Source organism: Chrysochloris asiatica, unplaced genomic scaffold (assembly GCF_000296735.1).
Source record: "Chrysochloris asiatica unplaced genomic scaffold, ChrAsi1.0 scaffold00135, whole genome shotgun sequence".
Classification (NCBI taxonomy): domain Eukaryota; kingdom Metazoa; phylum Chordata; class Mammalia; order Afrosoricida; family Chrysochloridae; genus Chrysochloris; species Chrysochloris asiatica.
The window spans coordinates 2875368-2896481 of record NW_006408653.1 but is presented as its reverse complement, the minus strand read 5'-3'; the positions used below and the strand labels follow the sequence as shown (position 1 = coordinate 2896481).

Here is a 21114-nt window from a genome sequence, read left to right as displayed (position 1 = left end):
AAGCTACATCAAGACCTCCCAGAAGCCCTCAGGACCAGGCCAACCTGCATGGCCTCCACCCTAACTCCACTAGATGCAGCTCAACTGCACTTCAATCTGAGGGTGACATGAAATGAACATATACTCTTCACCTAGGGCAGGCCTGGAGCAGCAGAGAGGGGACCAGTCTGCAATCTATAGTACATAGATTGGTGGGGGTGGGGGAATGGTCAAAGGCCTGGAGCAGCCCGGTAGGAGGGCTGGGCCCAGACCATGGATGACCCCCCATGCACATGCTTTCATTCAGTGCCTTTCCAGCACTGCCGGCTGTGAACCACCACCCTCCGACCACGCGGAGTGTGATCGGACCCCAGAGTGGGGATACCAGGGCGTATTATGCTTTTGAAGAAAGCAGAGATTAAATAACGGCATAAATACACTTGTCAGTTCTGACTCATAATGACTCTAAGGTTTCCGAGGAGCAGCTGGTGGGTTTGAACTGCCAAGTCTGTAGTACACAGTCCAGTGCTGATCCCATAGCGCCACACCAGGAGCTCATAAACACCTGGTGCTGGTGATGTGCCGTGGAGTCGGAAGTGACTCATAGCGACCCTGCACAGGGTTTCCGAGGCTGTAAATTTGTACAGGAGCAGAAAGCCTCATCTTTCTCCTGCAGAACAGCTGGTAGTTTCAAACTGCTGACCTTGCAGTTAGCAGCCCAACTTGTAACCACTACGCTACCAGAGCGTCTTCATAAATACCTACAGAGGTGTAAAACACTGACAGGTGCCTTAAGTGAGTGTGTAGGGCAACTCTAAACAACGAAAGTTTTATAATTCCAATCCATCCATCTTGTTACTGGTGTGGCGCTGTGGGTTAATGCGTTGGACTGCAAGGTCTGTTTGAACTGCAAGGTCAGTGGTTCAAGCTCACCATCTGCTCATTGGAAACACTATACAGGATCACTCTAGGTCAGAACTGACTTAACGGCACTTTAGAACAATAATCTTGTTACTGATAAAAGCTTTCATTTCTTTAGCCATCAAAGGAGCAGAAGGGAAGTAATCAAAGTTTCGTTGTAATCAAAGTTAACTGAGTAGGATCTAGACTCAGTAGATTCAGTATGCCACAAAATCAGAACGGACCTGCAGAAACTGAGCCACAGCTTAAAACCAGCCCATGCATTCTAAAGCCAAGGGAATGAGCTCAGTGAATCCCTGCCCCACCGGAGGCAGGCTCAGCCCTGGCCCTAGCAGATGGAGAGTGGGATGGAAGGGCTCCAGGATGTGGAGAGGACAACAAACACCCAGTGCCCACACTGCACAGCTAAGGGATGGCATCAGCAACATCTGAAGAGGGTGTCCAGGCTGAGCTAGGCCCTGGCTCCAAGTTCTACTGGGCGAACTGAGGCACGGCTGAGTCAAGAATGACTGACTATGGTTCAGGACAGGGAGGGCCGGGTCCTTGGAAGGAAGAGTTGTGTGGAGGAGGCCGGACTGTTGGCCCCTGAGGGTAAGGGGAGGCAGGGACAAGCCTGAGCTCGGCCCACCTGTAGAACCAGCTGCCCCGCACAGTCCAGCCCCGCTCGAGTCCCAGGTTTCCTGAAGTCACCGCACTTTGCTCCTGTTCACTTATTCTGGAAGACTCTTTAGGAGATGTTTGTTGTGAGAGGTGGGGGCAAGCATAGCCTTCACACACCCAGCCAGTGGGGAAGAGGATGCAGAGCCAGGAAGGCCCCTGAGCTCCTGCATTTGCCCTCAGCCTTTGCCAGAAGACTCTAGGTGCACAAATGGTTCTCTGATTGACAGCTAACCAAAGGATCGGTGGTTCAAGTCCACCCAGAGGCATGCTGAAAGAAAGGCACATTGAGTCACCATGCGTCAGAGTCAACCTGAGACAACAGGTTCTTGCCATCAGGATGTGAAGACAGCCAGTCTTTTCGGGGGGCCGAGGGCAAATCTGGAGCCCTGGGTTCCAGGCGTGTTTGCCTCTCTGGGGGTTAAAGATCATAAAGTGACCATAAAGGTCCGTGTGAGGCATGGAGAGGTGCTTTTTAAACTAAGGGTGTGCAAAGATAGCCTTACCCACTGGATCCCGCCACAGTGGGAGGGAAAGGTGTCTGTGGGAGGAAGAACCTACCAGGGCTCATCACTGATGAATAAATAATTCAGCACTTTGGAGAGCCTTTTAGAATCTGTGTATTTTTGCTTGGCTCTGCCTACTGAAAATGTTTTTTCCAAAGGTGCCTGTGACAGGCCAGCGATGCAGGGAGGGCCTCCTGGTGTGTCCCCTTCTGGGCAGCGCCCAGGCTGTGGGCAGGTGAGCTGACAGCAAGGAGGGGGACAGAGGACAGCTGCAAAGCAGGACAACTTGACAGCCAGGACTCAAGTTAGACACTAACACAGGCCAGACTCGGAACAGACTCATTGAGCCCCATCCCTGCTACTTACTGCTGAGTGACTGAATGGCTGGCCTGACTCCTGGCTGCTGCAGCTCGGTTACTGTGGTGAGCTGCCATCAAGTCAGCATATTTACTTTGTGTGCAGCCCTGTGCACAAGGAAACCAAACATTGCCTCGTCCTGCAACCCGCTAGCTGCTTCAGTCCCTTCCAGGGAGCGGTGTGCCTGCTATCGGACACAGCCGTCCACACCCATCCCTGCTCTGGAAAACGAGGTGCTCCCTGCACTGCCATTCCTGTGACTCCCCATGTTCAAAATAACCAACTGGGTGGTTTTCTAAAAATAAAAGGAATCTACAATCATTGTAGATAACAAGGACAATTTGAGAACTCAGAGAAAACCACTTCACTCCTAAGAAAAACACCATCACAGCCTTGGCATATTTACTCGCCTCGCTTCTTAATGGTGTGCTTATCAGCCTCCCGGGTCTCCCTGGCTCCGGAGGAACTGCCCCTCCCTGAGCCCTTCTAAGGCCAGACTGAATCCCAAGGCGTCTTCTTGCCTCTTCCTTCAGCATACACCAGGATGAGACCCCAAGGGTTAAAGGTATTACCAGTTACCCGTGATTGAATTGTAATGAGGATGGAATGCAGAATTAAAGTTTATTGCAGAATAAAAGCGCGTGTAGTCAGCATTTGTAAGAGCCTACAATGAGATGCCTTCCAGAACATGGCAATACAATTACGCAGAGAGTTAAATGAGTAGGATCCAGGCTCAGTACATGAGATTAGCTGTCGGCAGGAGTCACTTTAAAAGACAAATGATCTTTCGTGAAGGCTAACTGAGGATACTCATCAAGATGTGATTAAACGTGGGAGAAGCAATGGCCTCATCAAAGCATTCATCTATTTGCCAAGATCACTTTGTGTGTGTGTGTGTTGTGTTGCAGAGAGGTGTCAGCGTGAGGCTAGACTATTTCTCCAACACTGTCCAGGGAGCAGATGCCCTGTACTGCAGGGCCACCCACCTGCCCCTGCTCTCCTCCCAGGCTCACCGTGACAGGTCTGCTCTGGGCAAAGGGCACAGAGTGGGCATAGCCAACAGAGGATCCAGAGGACCAACTCTGGAGCCCCAGGCTCCATTCCTGGTCATGTTGGGCTAACTGTTTACTTGTTGAGCTCTTTTCCTGATTTGGTCATGAGGATACTGAAATCTCCCTCCCAGGGTTGCTATAAAGATTATTCATAGAAAGCAGGCAGGCACCACTGAGCAAGGATTATGAATAATGTTAACAACATTACTGAGAAATCGTTTATTTTTCAGACCCTGGTGAGGTGGTTTGATTCAGCTCATCCCCCAGCAGCTGTGCTTGTGTGGCTGCTGAGTAAAATATCGGGGTTCCGGACTTGCCACACCAAGGCTGGGGTCCTGAGCTTTGATGACAGAGTCCGCAGCTTCAAGCCCCCAGGGCAGTAGCCTACCTAAACACCCACACCTGACTGGAGTTCACACTTTAGAACTGCAGCCAAATACACCTTAAATGGGATGTTTGTTGATGTTGTTGTTAAATGCTGTCAAGTCAGTGCCAACTCATAGCAACCCTGTGTAGGGTTTCCGAGGAGCAGCTGGTGAGCTTCAGCTGGTGAGCTTGAACCGCCAGCCTTGCAGTTCAGCGCATTAACCCACAGCGCCACACCAGGACATCTATTATAAAGCTTGCAACTTTGCATAAAATAAATACTGTTTGTGGAGGGATGTAAGTTTTCTTAGATATCAACCTCATGGAGCCAACAAAACTTTTTATTACAAAAGATTCTAGAAATCATGAGTGGGGACCATCCCGAGGTGGTGCAAAGTGAACTCAGAGTTGCTAACTGTAAGGGTGGTGTTTTCAGTCCACCCAGAGGTGCCTCAGAAGAAAGACCTGGCAATCTTCAGAAAAATCAGTCATTGACCCCGTGGTTAGCAGTCCAGTGCTTACCCGACAAGGCCACACCAGGAGTCCTGTTTATCATGCCTTCTAACTATTCTATAGATAATTTAGTGATAAGAACCAAAGTATTGATAGCATGAAATCATTTCACATGGGCAAAGAAAATAATTTAGAAATGAACCTGAATTTAAAAAAATTAAATTTATAGCTATACTACCTAAAATCTAATAGTGTTACCTAAACTTTCCATAGGCAAACCAAAGAACCTAAAGGTGGTTTTGATGAAGACTTAGAGCTATCATTTTTTTGGTCTCAAATTGGTATTTGGAAATGGGTACTGCCATCCCTGATCAGGAAGTCCGGTGTGGGAGTTTGTGGGGTGTATGACAGGGGTGCTGGTGGTGGGGTATAACTCATAAATCCAGGACTCTTTGAGGTTGAATTGTATCCCTCAAAAGATATGTTGAAATCTGATCTCCAGTAACTGTGGATGTGACCTTATCTTTGAAAATGGTATTACCAGTTAATATGGGGTCAGACCAGAGTAGGGTGGTATCCCTAATCCCATCTGCATGGTATCTTATTTGAGAGAAGAGACACAATGAGACAGGCAGAGGGGACACAGCCATGTGACCCAGAGGTTGTGCTGTAGCTACTCAAGGCACATCTGAGCTACCAGAAGCGGAGAGACGAGACGATCCTCCCCTAGAGCTTCACGGAGAACACGGCTCCACTGATGTCTTAAAGTCTGACTCCTGGCCTCCAGATCTGAGACAATACATTTTAGATCTTAAAATCAATGTTATATTTTCTATGCAGCCCTAAGAAACTAATGAAGACTTTGACAAATTTTGATGTTAATCCTAAACTCACTTATAATGATGTCTCAAATTATCTTTATAATGGCATTTGTTTACAACTTAATTTACAATCTACATTTTATCAGGCGTTCCCTTACCCTTTAAATGCCCCTTTTCAGACTATTTCAGACATCTTCAGAAATGTTTACTGAAAGAGGCTCCTGGATACAGACCACATCCCCACCTTTGCCCCAAACTTGTTGTGGTTATGTGCCATGGAGTTGGTTCCGACTCATAGCGACCCTATACAGGGTTTCTGAGGCTGTAAATCTTTACGGGAGCAGAAAGCCTCATCTTTCTCCTGCGGAACAGCTGATAGTTTTGAACTGCTGACCTTGAGGTTCGCAGCCCGATTCGTAACCACTACGCTCGCTACCTGAACTTGAGTCCTTCCTAAATTGTCAGGGTATTTACTGAGTCTGTCTGGGGTGGGAAGTCACACACTAACCTTGCTGTCTGTGTCCTGCCCTGGGCCTCCTGCGTTAGAGGGCCTCACACTGCTCTCCTTGGACCAGAGCCCAGGACACAGAGCTCATCCCCTCAATCCCAGACCATGCCCTGGACCCTGAGATGGAATTCCCTACCAATCTGTGAACCAGCTTTCAGGCCTTCACAGATCCTCATTGAGTCTGCCCTTAGGACTAACCAGGCTGCCATGTGCACACCCAAGATGCAGCCAAGGATCAGATGTTGGGGGGGGGGGTGTCCCCATATCACCCACAATGCCCCTCTTGGTACAGTGAGTCACTGGAAGTTGACGGTTGTGGCCCAGGCCTGTCCCTCTTACACCACCACACTTTGGTGTGAAACTGCCAGACTTTTAAGAAGGTGTGTTTATTAGAAAAACAATAAATTATCAATTTGGCTTGATAGTTTAATAACTATCTGTATACTCTCAGCACGGTGGCTGCCCTAGGGCTTTTTCCCCCTTGTTGTTGTTAAGCACTGACAAGTTGGTTCCAACTCACAGCAACCCTGTATATGGTTTCCCAGGTGGGTTTGAAACAGCCGACTTTGTGGCTCAAACTGACCTTGCAGTCCAGCGCATTATCCTGCAGTGCCACACCAGGATTCCCCTTGGAGACCGATAAATGGGGACCCATTCTAAAATACTGAAAAATGGAACGGAAACAAAAACAGCAAAGTTTCCTAGCCGCCAGGCCAGACTGCAGAAAAAGCCCTCCCTATAGCCCAGTGTCCTTATCTGTACGTTGTGGAGGATAACCACTTGCATCTAAAGAAGTGTTTGTAAAGTTCACGTGTGGAGGATAACCACTTGCATCTAAAGAAGTGTTTGTAAAGTTCACGTGGGATGTGGTTGTTGTTGTGAAGTGCCGTCGAGTCGGTTGTGATCCTTAGCAACTCTGCATAGGGTTTCCTAGGAGTGACTGGTGAGCTTGAACACTTGACCTTGTGGTTCAAATGCCTTTGCAGTGCAGTACATTAACCCACAGCATGATTCAACCCATGGAGACCACGTGTGTGCAGAGTAGAACCGCACCACAGGGATTTCAAGGCTGGGCTTCTAGGGAGCAGATCCCCAGGCCCAGCCCCCAAGGAGTCTTCATGGGCTGGGGGGGAGGGAGCATTTCAGCATCAGCCTCTTAGCTAGCAGTCAGGTGCTTCAACATTTGAGCTGCCCACGGACTCCTTAAACAAGACACAGCTGTTGTTGGGAGCCGATGAGTCCATTTGCAAATCATAGCGACCCCATGTAACAGAACAGAACTGTCCCCGAGGGTTTTCCTGCCTGTAATGCTTACAGGGACTCCTGGTGTGGCACTGTGGTTAATGTGCTGGACTGCAAAATCGGTGGTTCAAGCTCATCAGTCACTCCTTGGAAACCCCATACAGGGTCACTATGGGTCAGAACCAACTCAATGGCACTTAACAACAACGAATCTTCACAGAAGATTGTGCCTCAGAGCAATAGGGGGAATTCAAGATGCCACCCTTCTGGTTCGCAGCTGAGCGCTTTACCATATGTGCCACCTCCTTTCCTAAATGGGATGTTGTTGTTGGGTACCGTTGAGTTGGGTCCAACTCATAGCAACCCTGTATAGGGTTTCTGAGGTGCAGCTGATGGGTTTGAACTGTCAGTGAAGTGCTTATCCAACAGCGCCACACCAGGAGTCCTTAAATGGGATGTTGTTGTTGTCGTTGTTACGTGCCGTGGAGTCGGTTCCGACTCATAGCGACCCTGTACAGGGTTTCCAAGGCTGTAAATCTGTACGGGAAGAGAAAGCCTCATCTTTCTCCCACGGAACAGCTGGTAGTTTTGAACTGCAGCCCTATTCGTAACCCACTACGCTACCAGAGCTCCTTTTAAATGGGATAATGGAAGTGAATTGCTTATTTCCTAGCACATAGAAAACATCCAACATACATGTTTCACATTTTGCAAGTATAGTCTCTCTTTCTTTAGCTCACATTTTGCTGTTACTTAAACCAGACAGAACTACTCCAACGGGGGAAAAATATGCCACACTTCAAAATATCAGATTTTTGCTGGTATAAAAGAAAAAAAAAAATCACATTTATTTTTCAAGGTATTTTCCTAAAGTATTATACACAAAGAAAAATTAATCTGTAGAAAAACAGAATATAATCAGGAAATTACAGAAGAGTCAACGTTGTGCTTAAAACTTTAAAACAGACAAGTTTAAAAAAAAAATAGCACAGCAAGTGAATATTGCCAAGATATGAACAGCTTTAAAAAGTATATACAAACACAATACTGGCAAGGAAGCTCAGTATTCAAACCTCTAGGACTAACTGACTTCCAGATGCAACCCAGCTACTGAGCAAACACTGCTTTTCAACTTGAACAGAAGAGAGAACGCTGCACAAACAGAAACATGGCCCTTTTCTAATACAAGTCCAGTCAACTCTCCATTACCGATAGCAACCGAAGAGAACATTTTTAAATGGTCATAATTCCAAAGTTCATTTTGAGAAGGGCCTTTGTACTTAGGTTGGACGTGAGAAGAAGCAGTGCTCTCACTGGAGTGCACAGCGCCAGGGAAACGAGTGGAGCTTCCAGTGAGCGTCCTCGTCTTCCCTCCCTGCCGGCACTCCAGCACCATCCCCACCCTCCACCCGCTCACCCCCTCAAGAGCCACCATGTTCCTCTTTTTGGTCTGAAAGGCCAAAACAGGTCAATGAAGTTTTGCCAACAAGATATGGGACTAATCAAGAGCCGACTGCAGAAATCTTTTATTTAACTTGTGCTTTTTTTTTTTCCTTCCTTGCCTAGGAGTATTTATGATTTATACTGCCAAACTTATCTGGGTGCTCCGACAGCTTTCTAAATGATCTGGTTGCATCCAATTACCCCAGTAAATAATAGGATCTTTGTGAAAGAGTTTGTTAGGAACAGTCTCAAAGGTATTTTGATGTTTTAAATAGGCCGGAAAGTGGAGGTTAATAAATAAGCCACCACTCCAAAATACTAACAAATCCTAGACCAAATCCAAAAAATATTTCAAGAAAATCACCCCTATAGTTTTGTTTTCATTTTGTAATGCATTACAACTGAACTAAAGTCCTTCCCTTCCAGGTAGGCACCTGTCTTTCTCAGGACTTACAGCTGGGTTTGATTGTGAATATATCAAACTGTTACCAACCACAAAAGCATTTTAATTGTATTGTCACGTCTTAGAAAAGTTATGAGCATATTTTAAACTGTTGTAAATTCTAAAATAAATCTTGGTTAGATAAGAAAGCTAAATTTGATATAGCCTTTGTTCTGTATCTTCCTACCTCATCACTTTTATACAAACTTTCAAAATGTGGGAACTGTGTCAGGTTTTCAAGAAAGCCAGTTCCCCCATCCACACATCCCCAGCCTCTGCTCCAAGTGAGCCCATGACCAAGTCCAAATTATAAAGCTTTCGTTTCTCTCTATGTACAATTAGTCAAAAGGCTATTTAACATGACTGTGTTCAATGTCTATAGTACATTTTACAGTGTAAAATTTCTTAAAGTGCCTATAAATATGTTTATACAAATTAGCAGTATAATATATGAGTACAGAGGAATTTTTTCATATAATATAGAGCAGAAAAGGTGTAGAATTTAAGTTGCTACTAATATATGTGTATATCCTTATCAGTCATTCTGGAATGCAAGCATAAAGAAAAAATTCTGGTTCAATTACATATGATTTTCAGAGAATTATTAATATTAAAACTACTAGAACAAAACCGAATTTTTGCTTGTGCTTACTTAGGAAAGGCTGTTTTGAGATCCAGGAGCATTTGCTATTTAGAATCCAATGGAACAATTCTATAAAATATACAGTAGTTAAGTGCAGCTTAGTGAGCTTTTAATTAGAAAGAGATTGTGCAACATTAAAGTGGTATCAACCATGATTAAATCCAAAGTCCCACTGAAATCATGGCCAATCTGAATGGCAGTTCATGAATTTAAAAAACAGGAACCTCGGCAAAAGTCATAGATACTAAGCAGAAAGGGTGCAACTTGAACACTTACCCTAGTTTCAGAAGTGTGGGCCTGAGACCACGCATCTTCACGGCTTTAGAGAATCAGCGGTTGATTCCTATTTAACTTGCGGGATCAGTCAGAGAAAGAAGGCCTCACCCAAGGCGGCTGGGTGAACTCACTCTCAGAGCCGCAAGGACAGGGCCCTGACCTTGCTGTCACACCCTGAGAACAGGGCAGACTGATTACTGGGCTCAAGGCAGACACCCTTGCACGCCAGCCTAGGGCACAGAAGTGTACCGAGAACCTTCCACCAGGAGAGACAGAGGCCACGCTTGTGCCTTGTCTCTCCTTGGACTCCTCTAAGTGCCTCATGTGTGACCTGTTGAGCCTTTAAGTTTCAGTGCGTGGAGACATGCAGCTGTATCTCATCTAGGGAGGGCGGTCTTAACTGCCCTTAAAGGAAAAGGCATACTCTGCATTGCTTTAAACCCTAAGGATGTTTTTGGTCCCTACACCTAACAAAAAGTTCTTGTAAATCACTTAAACTTCACACATAACTAGGAGACTAGATTCTTCCTGCAGTGGTTAGTGGAGCATGTCAAACAGAGACTTTTAGGGGTGTAGTAGGGGGATACAACAGGTGTTTTGTTATTTCTTCCAATACTAAGGTGACAAAGAAAAGGAAGAGCTGGTCAAGATGCTGACAGCACAATTGGTCACTTTACATGCTCCCTGAAAGTTAGGACATCAGGGGTATTTCTCTAGCTCCAACTCTGACAGTTCTAACTCCACTATGCCATACTTCAAGTTTCCTGGAGTTTTAGTTATGCCTCACAGAAAGAAGATTCAGAGAAATGGCAACTCACACAAGGATACCCTATGCACATGAAGATGAGGAACTGATTTCTGAAGAATGCTAAGTAAAAAATTTAGAATTATGCCACTATTTTGTGCGTGCGTGTGTGTGAGAAAGCGAACATTTACAACAGACCATGACCATTACTGTAGTGGATGAATATTACACAAAATATTTTCTCCTGACTTAGCAGGGAACTATTTCAGCTGCTCTTGCATTTGCATAAAAACCCCATGCATCATATTGAATTCTAATCCATTTCTCACCTAAGTCATTCTAATGCTTCATACAACCAAATGAAGCAGAATTAATCAAACCTATTAGATTCATTCCTAATCCCTAAAGGACTGCTTTCTTTAGCATTTCCATGCTAACTACAACTAGTATTGATTTTTTTTTTTCTTAAGTCTTTAGACTTGGCAGCCTCCTAAATATAATACCTATATAGTTTCCTAAATGTTTTTCCTAGATTTGAAGAACAATTAAGGAAAGCAGGGGGAATGTTGGGGAACAACCCCCACACACACACTAAGAGGTCAATTCAAATGCTGCTCCTTCTTCCCCCATTGCCCATCTCTCCTTCCCTGGGTTCCTGGGGCATTCTGGTCCTGCTCCCTGTGTTAGCTCCCTTATTGGACTGTGGAACCAGGTCTTATTCATTCCACCTACAGAAGATAGGTGCTCAGCTAAAACTGGGTCAAGCATGAAATTGAAGGTGACATCTCTTCTTAGTAAAGATCTAGCCCAACCCCAGGTTCTGTAGGGTTGTATAGACACTGGTCAAAACCAGGGGCAGAGCTGGCCTCCAGTCACCTCCCAGAAGTCAGCTAAGGAGTATGCACCCCACCCTGGGATTCCCCACCCAGACATACTGCAGGTGGTGGGAGGAAGAGTGGGTGACGTCTACCAGTGCCCACTTGGAAGCGGACTGCAGATGGGACCTGCAAGACAGGCCAGCAGGCATGGGAGAGTACGTCTGTGAAGGACTGTTATGTAGAAAATACTGTCTCCTGCACTCTGGGAAGGAAGCTTCTCAGTCAGATTCATGAGGCTGTGGCATCACTCCATCGCCTTCCAAGTTCCTAGTGAGGTTAAGGCTGGCTCACATCTCATGACCCCAGATGCTACATAGAAAGTAAGTCCAGGTACAAAAGAAAACCATCGGTAGTAAAAAGAACGTCTGAGCTAGAAGACTATGTCAGAGTGGAGCTACTCAGCAGACATGGAGCTGCTACGGGTGTTAGAGAGGGGTAAAAAATATCAACTGCGCTGATAAACAGGATTCATCAGGCAAAAGTATAAAAGTTCAGCATGGCCTGAGCTCTCACACGGTGGTTTCTATTGTTTCAATCACTTCCAGGTCAGACTGGGACGGGGAGAGGAGGGTGCACTCGTCTGGCTCCCAGCTGCTCTCGGGACTGTAGTCTTCCTCTGAGCTCAGTTCAGCACCTTCCTCTGTGTCCTCATCACATGACTCCACATAGTGAGCCCCAATGGCATTGATCCCCGAGTCCTCAGAACTGGAGGGAGAAGAGCAGTGATCGATTTTTGGTGTATTGCTCTCTTTTGAAATTAAGGCATCGTGTGCAGAGATCTCCTCGGGGCTGGTTTTGTGGGATGGTGGTGCGGGCTGCTTCTGCACGTAACACATCTTTCCATTGATGCATTTCACCTGATAGTTGTCAATAAAGAGATCTGAGATCGTACAGTACCTCGGTGAGTCAGGGGGCAGGGGCGGCTGGAAGACAGACGCAAATTTCAAGAAGTGTTCGGTGAGGGAGACTGAGATCTGAATGGTGTTTGTGGGTTCCTGAGGCTTTGCAGGGATCTCAGTGCTGGGGAGCTGTTCCACGGGGGTCATAGGCTGATACACGTATTTGCCTGTGGGGAACACAAAAAAAAGATGAACGTCAGCTAACGCGGTTTCTTTCTGAGGACTCAGAATGTCTTTTAAAATATTTGAACAAAAACATCTAAAAAGAAACTAGTAACAGAATCACTTCAAATTGTTCTAATCAATGAAAAACAGAACATGATCTATATCAATTTCCATCTAAGAAACTCAACATACCTTACAAATCTTAATGTATAAAGTCTTAATTTGTGAGTCTTTCATAAGCCTCTGATATGTAAGTAGGTAGTTACTAACCCACTGCCATCGATTTGATTCTGACTCATCGCCACCATACAGGACAGAATAGAACTGTCCCATAGGACTTGCTAGGCTATAAATCTTTATGGAAGCAGAAATAAAAGGTAAAAGCCTCATTTTTCTCCTGCAAGTGGCTACTGAGTTCCAAACACCAAGCTTTCAGTCAGTGCCGACTCACAGTGACCCTGTGTCAGGTTCCCAACATTGTAAATCTTCACGGGAGCGCAGAGCTTCCTCTATGTCCTGCAGAGCTGTTGGTGGGTTTGAACTACCAACCTCTCTGTTACTAGTCCATCTGTTATCACACTACAGCACCGCCAGAGTTCCTTACCTAGCACGTAAAGAACCCTTGAAACATTTTCACTTTCATTCTGAAGTATTAACACATGGAAAAGGTACAGCTGAAATTGCTAAACATTTTTGCTCCCAAGTCTGCTTCCAAAATATCACACAAAACCTATATGATCTGCTAAAGACTTAAGTTAAAAGAACCCAGTCAACATATGCCTGGAGAACTATGTCTGAAATATGCCTGGTATACTTAGTTCTCTGGCAAAGTTCAAATGAGCTAAGAACTAACACACGGGGTCACGATGAGTTGGAATCCACAGCAGTGGTGGCAGTTTGGTACAGTGTTACCCCCACCCCCAAGCTTTATGAGCAACCCCCAGTCTCCCATCCAAACCCACACTCCCAGGATTAGAGAGAGATTTCAGGGCAAGGGGCATCCAGGAAGGGTGGGTGGGTGATTATTGAGTTGTGGGGGCTCTGGGCAGTAGGCTCTCAGGAAATGCTGCTTTCAGAATGCTGACTGTATTCATGCTGGCCACACTTGTCACAGCAGGAGCTACCCTCACCCATGCTCTCAGCAGTCCCTCCGCTGGGGAAAGAGGAGTCTCTTCTATAAATGGTCCTGGGAAACTGGATTTCCACATGCAGGAAAAACAGCATCTACGCCTCACACCATACAGAAAGATAAATTCACAATGAATTAGAGACCTAATGCAAAAATGAAAACCATGAAATCCTTAGAAGAAAATGCAGCGTCAGCACTGTTGAGCCTAGCTCTGAACTATTACCTAATACAGTAACAGATGCACAAACAGCACAAGATAAAATCAATAAATGGAAACTCAAAAACTTAAAACTTTTCTTCATCAAAAGATTTTACAAAAAAGTGAAAATACAAGCTACCAATTGGGATAACATCTTTGGTAATCATATATCTGATACAAAATATACTTGTATGAAATGAGTCAAAAGTTATCCACACTCTGGCTGTAGAATTTAATCAACTTTTAGAAAAGACAAATACATCATTTTTCAACATAATCTCCTTGCTTTTCAATACACTTTGTCTATCTGTCAACAGGCTCTCATAGTCCCTTATTAAAAAATGTTTCAGGCTGAGCTGTGAGCCACAAATGCACCGCTATCTTTACTTCTTCTTCAGAGGTGAATCTTCATCCTCAAAGGGCTGCTTTCAGTGAACCAAACAGGTAAAAGCCCACTGAAGCAAGATCAGGACTACAGGGAAGATGCTTTAACACCTCAAAAGGAAGTTTTCGCAGAGTGTCAACAGTGTGGGCAGAGGTGTGTGTAGGTGCATTATCATGCAAGGTCACGATGCCCTTAGATAGCATCCTCTGCATTTAATCTGAAGATTAGGCTTCAGTTGTTCAGTGTGCATCTCACTGTAATGAGCACTGTTGATTGCTGAACCTTTTTCCTGATAGTGTTCCCATACTGGCCCTTGAGAATCCAGAAAACTGTAAGAATCAATTTTCCAGCTGATGGCTGACTTGAACTTTTTCTTGGTTGGCAATTGAGGATGTTTCCATTCCATACTCTGCCATTTACTCTCAGGCTCCTAGTGATGAATCCATGTCTTGTCACCAGTAACAATTAAAAAAAAAACAACTTTGACCTTCCTTTGAGTATTGGTCCAAATTTTGTTTGCAGATGTCCAAATGCTTCTGTTTATACTCTTCTTTGAGTTGTTTCGGTACACACCTCACACAAACTTTTGAAACCCAATTCTGTCGTGTATTATTTCATAGGCAGAGTCATGGCTGATGTGCATATGATTTGTCACCTAATCCACTGTCATTTGTCTGATTCTACATTATTGCTTCACGTGCACGTTCAATGTTGCCATCAACCGTGGACGTGGACATATACTTTGTGACTCACACTCATATATAAAACTTCAACAACTTAACAACAAAAAGACAAATGACCCAATAAAAAAAATGAGCAAAGGTCCTGAATAGACATTTCACCAAAGAAAACATTTCAATGACCACCAAACATAGGAAAAGATGTTCAAAGTCATTTGTCATCAGTGAGATTAAAATCAAAATCACAGTAAGATACCATCCACACCTATTAGGATGGCTGAGATTAAAACAAAAACAGAATATAACAAATCTTGATAAGGATGTGGGCTAACTGGACTCTTTTCTGGTAGAAATGCAAACTGGCACAGCCTTTATAAATAACAGTGTGGTGGCTCCTCAAAACACTAGAAAAAGAACTACCGTATGGACCAGCCTGGTGATCAGGAGGGGCGGGCAGACAAAACAGCACCCCAGAGGCCATGGGAAGGACAGGCATTTCCTCTTAGACAGTAGAAAGTTGTCACAGAGTTCTGAGGAGAGAAGTGAATGATCAGATCTGCTCTTCTCCTTGTCTCCATTTCTATCTGCTTCCCTCAACTGTTTGGGTTCTAAATGTCATACAAAGCAGTAAACAGACTTCTTCAACAATCAAGCTACCATCTCTCCCTGAGTAGCACATTTAGATCTGCAATAAAGCCAAATAAATAGTATATGTGATGGAGGGGTGGAAGAAAGTACAGGAACGCTGTATCAATGGGACTCTGATGATCAAGACTGCTCCAGTCAGGTTTCTGACACCCGGAAGTATGGGCAGCATGCACAGCGAAATCTGCCTTAAAATGACATTTCTGTAAGCGGCAGAGACCAACAGTAGAGAACGAAGCGGCCCACCACCCTCACCATTTTGCCGCAGGCAATCTGAAGAAAGAAATAATGACAGCACTATACTGTTTTAAAACCATGCTTAGTCCTACCTGAAGCCAAGTCTGGTGGTTAAGGGATTGAGGATATGCATCAAACGTGTGTATTTTAACAAGTAACTCCCAGTAGCCAACAAAGGGAGAAAAGGCATGTGGAATTTAATACATGCCTCTGAGAATGCAGTTTAGGTCACAAAGATACTCACAAACACCATACAGGAAAGAAAAGGATCAAGTTGTGATAGACAGACTGTATATAGTGGATGAGTTTGGAAAAAGTGAGGCACGGAGGGTGAGAAAATGAGCCCTGGTGGCAATGTGGGTTAGGTATTGGGCTGCTGCCTACCAGGCTGATGGTTCAAATCCACCAACCAATCCACAGGAGAAAGATGAGGCTGTCTGCCCCTGTAAAGATTTATAATCTCAGGGCCCCTACAGAGAGAGTACAACTCGATGGCAGTGGGCTTGGGAGGATTAAAAAAGGTCCACAGGAAACATGGAATGTAAACTGAGGAGCTAGAATTTAGACAAAAGAAGGTGGTGGAAATAGAGGTAGAAGAGTGCGGATGTTTGAGGGGTCTTGTAAAAAATACAGAGCTAGACAATGGGGTGAGTAGCCTGTCTGGAGCAGGGGGCTCTCTTACGACCAAGACCAGTCTTGATTCAACTATCTAGAGAGACTGCAACATACAGTAAGAGCTATTCTGCTGAATAAATTAGCAATAATTTGGAACCCCTTGAACTTTTGTTGTTGTATGCCGCTGAGTCAGTTCCTCCTACTCATGGCAACCTTGTATAGGGTTTCCCAGAGAGGGTGGTGGGTTTGAATTGCTGACCTTGAGGCTAGTAGTCCAGTCAGGGAAGACCCTTTTGAGAGTTAGAATTCAGGAACATCCTAGTAGGTTTGGTTAAAATAGGCTGTACTGGGTAAGAGGCAGGGGGTGATAGAAAATGATAATTTGCTTAGGCTTCCAGTTCCTTTCAGAGGTGGGGACTGAATAAGGATTTCATATAACAAATAGGTTTTCTCTCTTTCCATTGAATCCAGCAAGTGCCACATGCCTGGCTGGGGCTGTTCTGCAGAGCTAGCCTAATTCAATAATTGGTTAGAAACGGGATAGCTGAGGGAGCCTTCCCTTAAGAACGGGTCACAAGAGGTGGGATGAAGCATGAAAACCATATGTTGGAAAAGAAAAGAATGGCTGCTGACAGAGCATGCAGAGAGGCAGCCAGTGCTTAGTAAGGGTCTGCAATTTGCAGGGCAGGAAATACTCACAGAAGCCTGGTGTAGGGAAAGAGGAACAAATAGGAAAATGACTGACTGTTCAAGCTATCACCTTTACAAGGTGACAAAAGCGCATGACTCCCCTCCTTCTTAGCTAAAGCTGGATGGTGGTAATGCATGGCATGGCCTCAGATTTTTTTTTGGTAACAAATCTTGATTGTGTGAGCATGTTATGAGACTATTTCAGCTTTCTGCCTTTCTCTGTAAACATCACTGGTTCGTGTACTGAGGAACCCACACTGGACAACAGAATTTGAAATCTGCAGTGTGGGAAAAAGAAAATCCATTTTTGTGAACAAAGAAACTTCCTATGAGAGGCAGCAAATGTGGTGAATCTGGAATACACTGACTCTGGTGTAGTTTTCTGCTATCCCTCTAGAACACAACCAAATGGTTTTCAGATACCAAACATGTTATGTATGAGAAACCATTAATTTAATGGACAGATATTGCTGATGGACCAACGCTAAGGGAAACAGTATAGGACATCTGTCACATTTAGCTATTGATCTGGGGATGAAAAGTTCAGAAATCCACAGTAAAAGAATGCTAACCAGTCAACCTGATCTAAGAAAAATATGATCTTGAAGCATCTAAAGTATTTGTGCTTAGCACAAAGGCTCAGTAGGGACACAGTAAATGTTTATTGAATTTTAAACCATGTTTTCTTTGTTAAAGGTTATTTTTGTAGGGAACATGTCTGTGCATTACTCAAGAAACTCATTTTCAAAATTATACAAACCAAAAGGCTTTCTGGAACTTCATTTTAAAATAATCAGTCAAAACAAAAATGAAACACATTCCAAATATCAATGAGATGTAATTTTAAAATCAAATTATTTAACATTTATGTACATGAACTTCTATTTCCCTACATAATTAAAATGTGCTCGTCATATTTTTTCTTTAATCAGTCCTAATAATGATCTCTTGTTTCTCTTGTAACTGTGGTTAGATCAGTCAATTTAAAAATCAGTCCCACTGGGGGAAATTCATAGTTTGAAGTTTTCTACCAAAAAAAAAAAAAACAAATTTAGGATTCATTAGCTAAATAGTGTCTGTTCTTCATTGCCCATTTCACTATTCCTAAATGGGGATAAGGAGGCTTAGATGATGGCACCAAAACTCAACCTGGAGCTTTGTTCTTAGACTACTTCTTTGCCATGTAAGTTGAGTTGTAGTAAAATCTATGGAGGAAATCAATCCATAGTTAACATCAATGTGACCAACTATGGTTGCTTATCAGGTCCAAAAAAGTCTCCCTTTAGAATGTGCTCTGCCATAATTGAGGTGGTCATAACTTCCTTCTGCTCAGATCCACCATCAACACTCATGGAAGCAGCAGCCAAGAAATCAAATGATTTGCTTTAGACAAATCTGCCATACAAAACCTCTTTAAAGTGTTCAAGAGCAAAGACGTCACTTTGAGGACAAAGATGTGTCTGACCCAAGCTGTGGTATTTTCAATAACCTCATATGTATATGAAAGTTGGACAATGAATAAGGAATACTGTAGGATAATTGAAACATTTGATTGTGGTGTTGGAGAAGAATATTGAAGGTACCATGGACTTCCAGAAGAACACACAGGTCTGTGTTGGAAGAAGTGCAGCCAGAGTGCTCCTAAAAAGCCAGGATGGTGAGACTTCATCTCTCATACTCTGTACATGTTATCAGGAGGGACTAGTTCCTGGAGAAAGATACCACACTTGGTAAAGTGGAGAGATAGTGAAAAAGAAATCGACCCCCAAAGAGATAGACTGGCACAGTAAGCAGCAGCAATGGGCTCACAAGCAGCAACAGTTGTGAGACTGGGCAGGTCTGGCAGTGTTTTGCTCTGTTGTGTGTAGAGCCGCTATGGATCAGAACGAACTTGACAGCACCTAAAAAAAACTGCCGTGATGGGCAACATGCCTTTAGGAGTCCTTCTTTCTCCTATGAGTACAATGTTGAGTTTTCTCAGTAAAGGGCTCTGGAAGGACACCACAGGAGGAAGGGGCACGCCTGTTGTTGACTGCTGGTAGGGGCAGACATTAGGGTGAGGGTATCTGGTGGGGCTCTGCCGAAGCCAATACTCAGAATATGTGGCTCCTTGCAGGTGTAGTCTCAGCCTGGCCTGGTGATAATCTTACCTCTCCAAAGGGAACCAGTCCTCTGACGGCCTCCTGCCCCCAACAAACCTCTGCTCTCTCTACACAGCCACACCATTAGCAGCTAACTGTCTGTGCCCCACCTGCCACCTGCACTCCACAGGGATGATTCCTGCTGTCATAGAACTGCTGCTCCGTCCAGCCTGGGCAAACCACCAAATGTCTCTGCCAACCTTTGGGTTCAACGCCACTTTCTCTAGTTAGATCCGAACCCCAGTCTTGAGGCAGAGACTGCTTCCCAAGTCCATCCTTCCTTAATGCAGTACAGTGAATTAACTCATGCGGCTATTTCACCCATGCAGAGTCTTTGTAACTCCCACCAAATAATGTTTTTGCCCTGTTAGGTCAGGGTAAGAGAAGGTGAGAGAAGAGGCTGATAAGATGATATGATTTGGTTTTGAGTGGTTAGCAGAGCCAATTATGATTGTAAAAACTTGGAACTCTGATGTGGATATAAGATGAGCAGTCTCAGGAGAAGGAAGGGGCATCTCACTTCCATCAAAGAGGAGCCAGGAGTGGAGCACATCCTTTGGACCCTGAGGTCTCTATGCATTGAAAGTCCTCAACCCAGAACAGAAAACTGTGACACTGGTGGAACAGCAGAGTAGAAGCAGCAGCAGAACCAAAAGTCAGAGCAAGAGCATAGGACAGAGGACTTCCGGTTTTGGAGGCAGCAGAAGCAGAGTCAGGTAGGACAGGCTCCATGGGGGAGGGGCTGAAAACCCAGAGAAGCTGCTTTCACTGAACAGCTCCAGAGCTCTGGATCAAGCATAAGGTGCAGGGCATCAGCTTCCCACACCCACTGGTGGCAAATCACTGTATAAAGGAAAATATTGTGATTTAGGTATTGATCGGGACATGGGACTCCCTCTGCAGCCACCCCGCCCAGGCTGGGTTCAGGGGGGCGGGGGTCACAGCTGGACCACTACAGTGAACCGGCACTAAAAACTTGCGCAGCGACATTTGCAAAAGGAGGTGTGGGGGGATTCTACACATTTTTTTCCTCCTCTTCCCTGCTGCGCCTTCTCTGCCCAACCCGGACACCTTCAGTCATGTGGGTGCACACCTCCAAAAGGGTTCAGCGTTGAGCCCACAGTTTTCCAACGGCACAGAGAGGAAGAGCCCCATTGGTCCCACGAGCTGAATCTTTGGTGGCTACTTATGACATCTGACTCTGGGACCCAGCCCTAAAGTTAACTTGTGCGGGACCCTTTACTTCTGCCTACCCAGCAAGAAAAAAGCAAGTCTGGCCAGACAGACAAACTGTATGAACACTTTGTAAAACCCTAACATAAAAGGACACAACTATTTCGAGAATTACACTGTGCACATGCAGTTACCTAACTGACCTTCAGAGACAAAAATAGTAGACAATCTTTTTCCCATTAACTTCACAATATCTATCTGCTCACCTCTACGGTGGTGACTAGAGGAGGAGCCTGATCGAGTGGACACCCCCACCCACTGCTGGAGGTTGCTGTGGTGCACACACACTGAGCTGCGCAGCAATGGCGACAGGCCAGTCAGCTAGGGTTTTATTTTTGTTTTAGGGTGGTGGTTTTTGTTTCTGCTTTTATATTGCTTCTATTTTTGCTCCTTTTGATTGCACTTTTTCCTGGAGGTGGGAGCTTTTTCTCCCTACTTTACTCAAGAAGAGACAGCAATCATGGCCATATAGCCAAGCTACATGCATACCCTATAATATTCCACCATTGAGACAAAAGTCAATAACAGTTGCTAGGCATTACACTTGAATAGGGATGCCTATATCCTACTCATATCCACTAGGAGACACTCAGTAAGCTTAACAACAAAGCAACAAACATCCATTTAAGCATTAAAAACCTACCTACTGAAAATGAAAAAGAAACACAACAAAAGATCTCAAAACATGTCAAGGAAGCGGGAGGCAGCGGCCTCAGGAAGGGAATGAAAAGTTTCTCCAGGCAGGCTGCGGTGCCCTCCAGCTTCTCCACTGGCTGTGTGCAGCCCCTCTCCCTCGCGCTGCGCTGC

General features: G+C 44.8%; 1 protein-coding gene across 1 annotated transcript in view; it reads right to left on the bottom strand.

Moving 5' to 3' along the window:
* Positions 1-11788: 11788 nt before the first annotated feature.
* The window catches only part of LOC102813327 (chromosome unknown open reading frame, human C3orf70), a 133040-nt gene continuing 123714 nt past the window's right edge, over positions 11789-21114 (bottom strand). Inside the window, exon 2 of the mRNA XM_006869765.1 lies at positions 11789-12355. Within this exon, the coding sequence (XP_006869827.1) occupies positions 11799-12355 (557 nt within the window). The 3' untranslated portion in view covers positions 11789-11798. The remainder of the gene's footprint in view (positions 12356-21114) is intronic.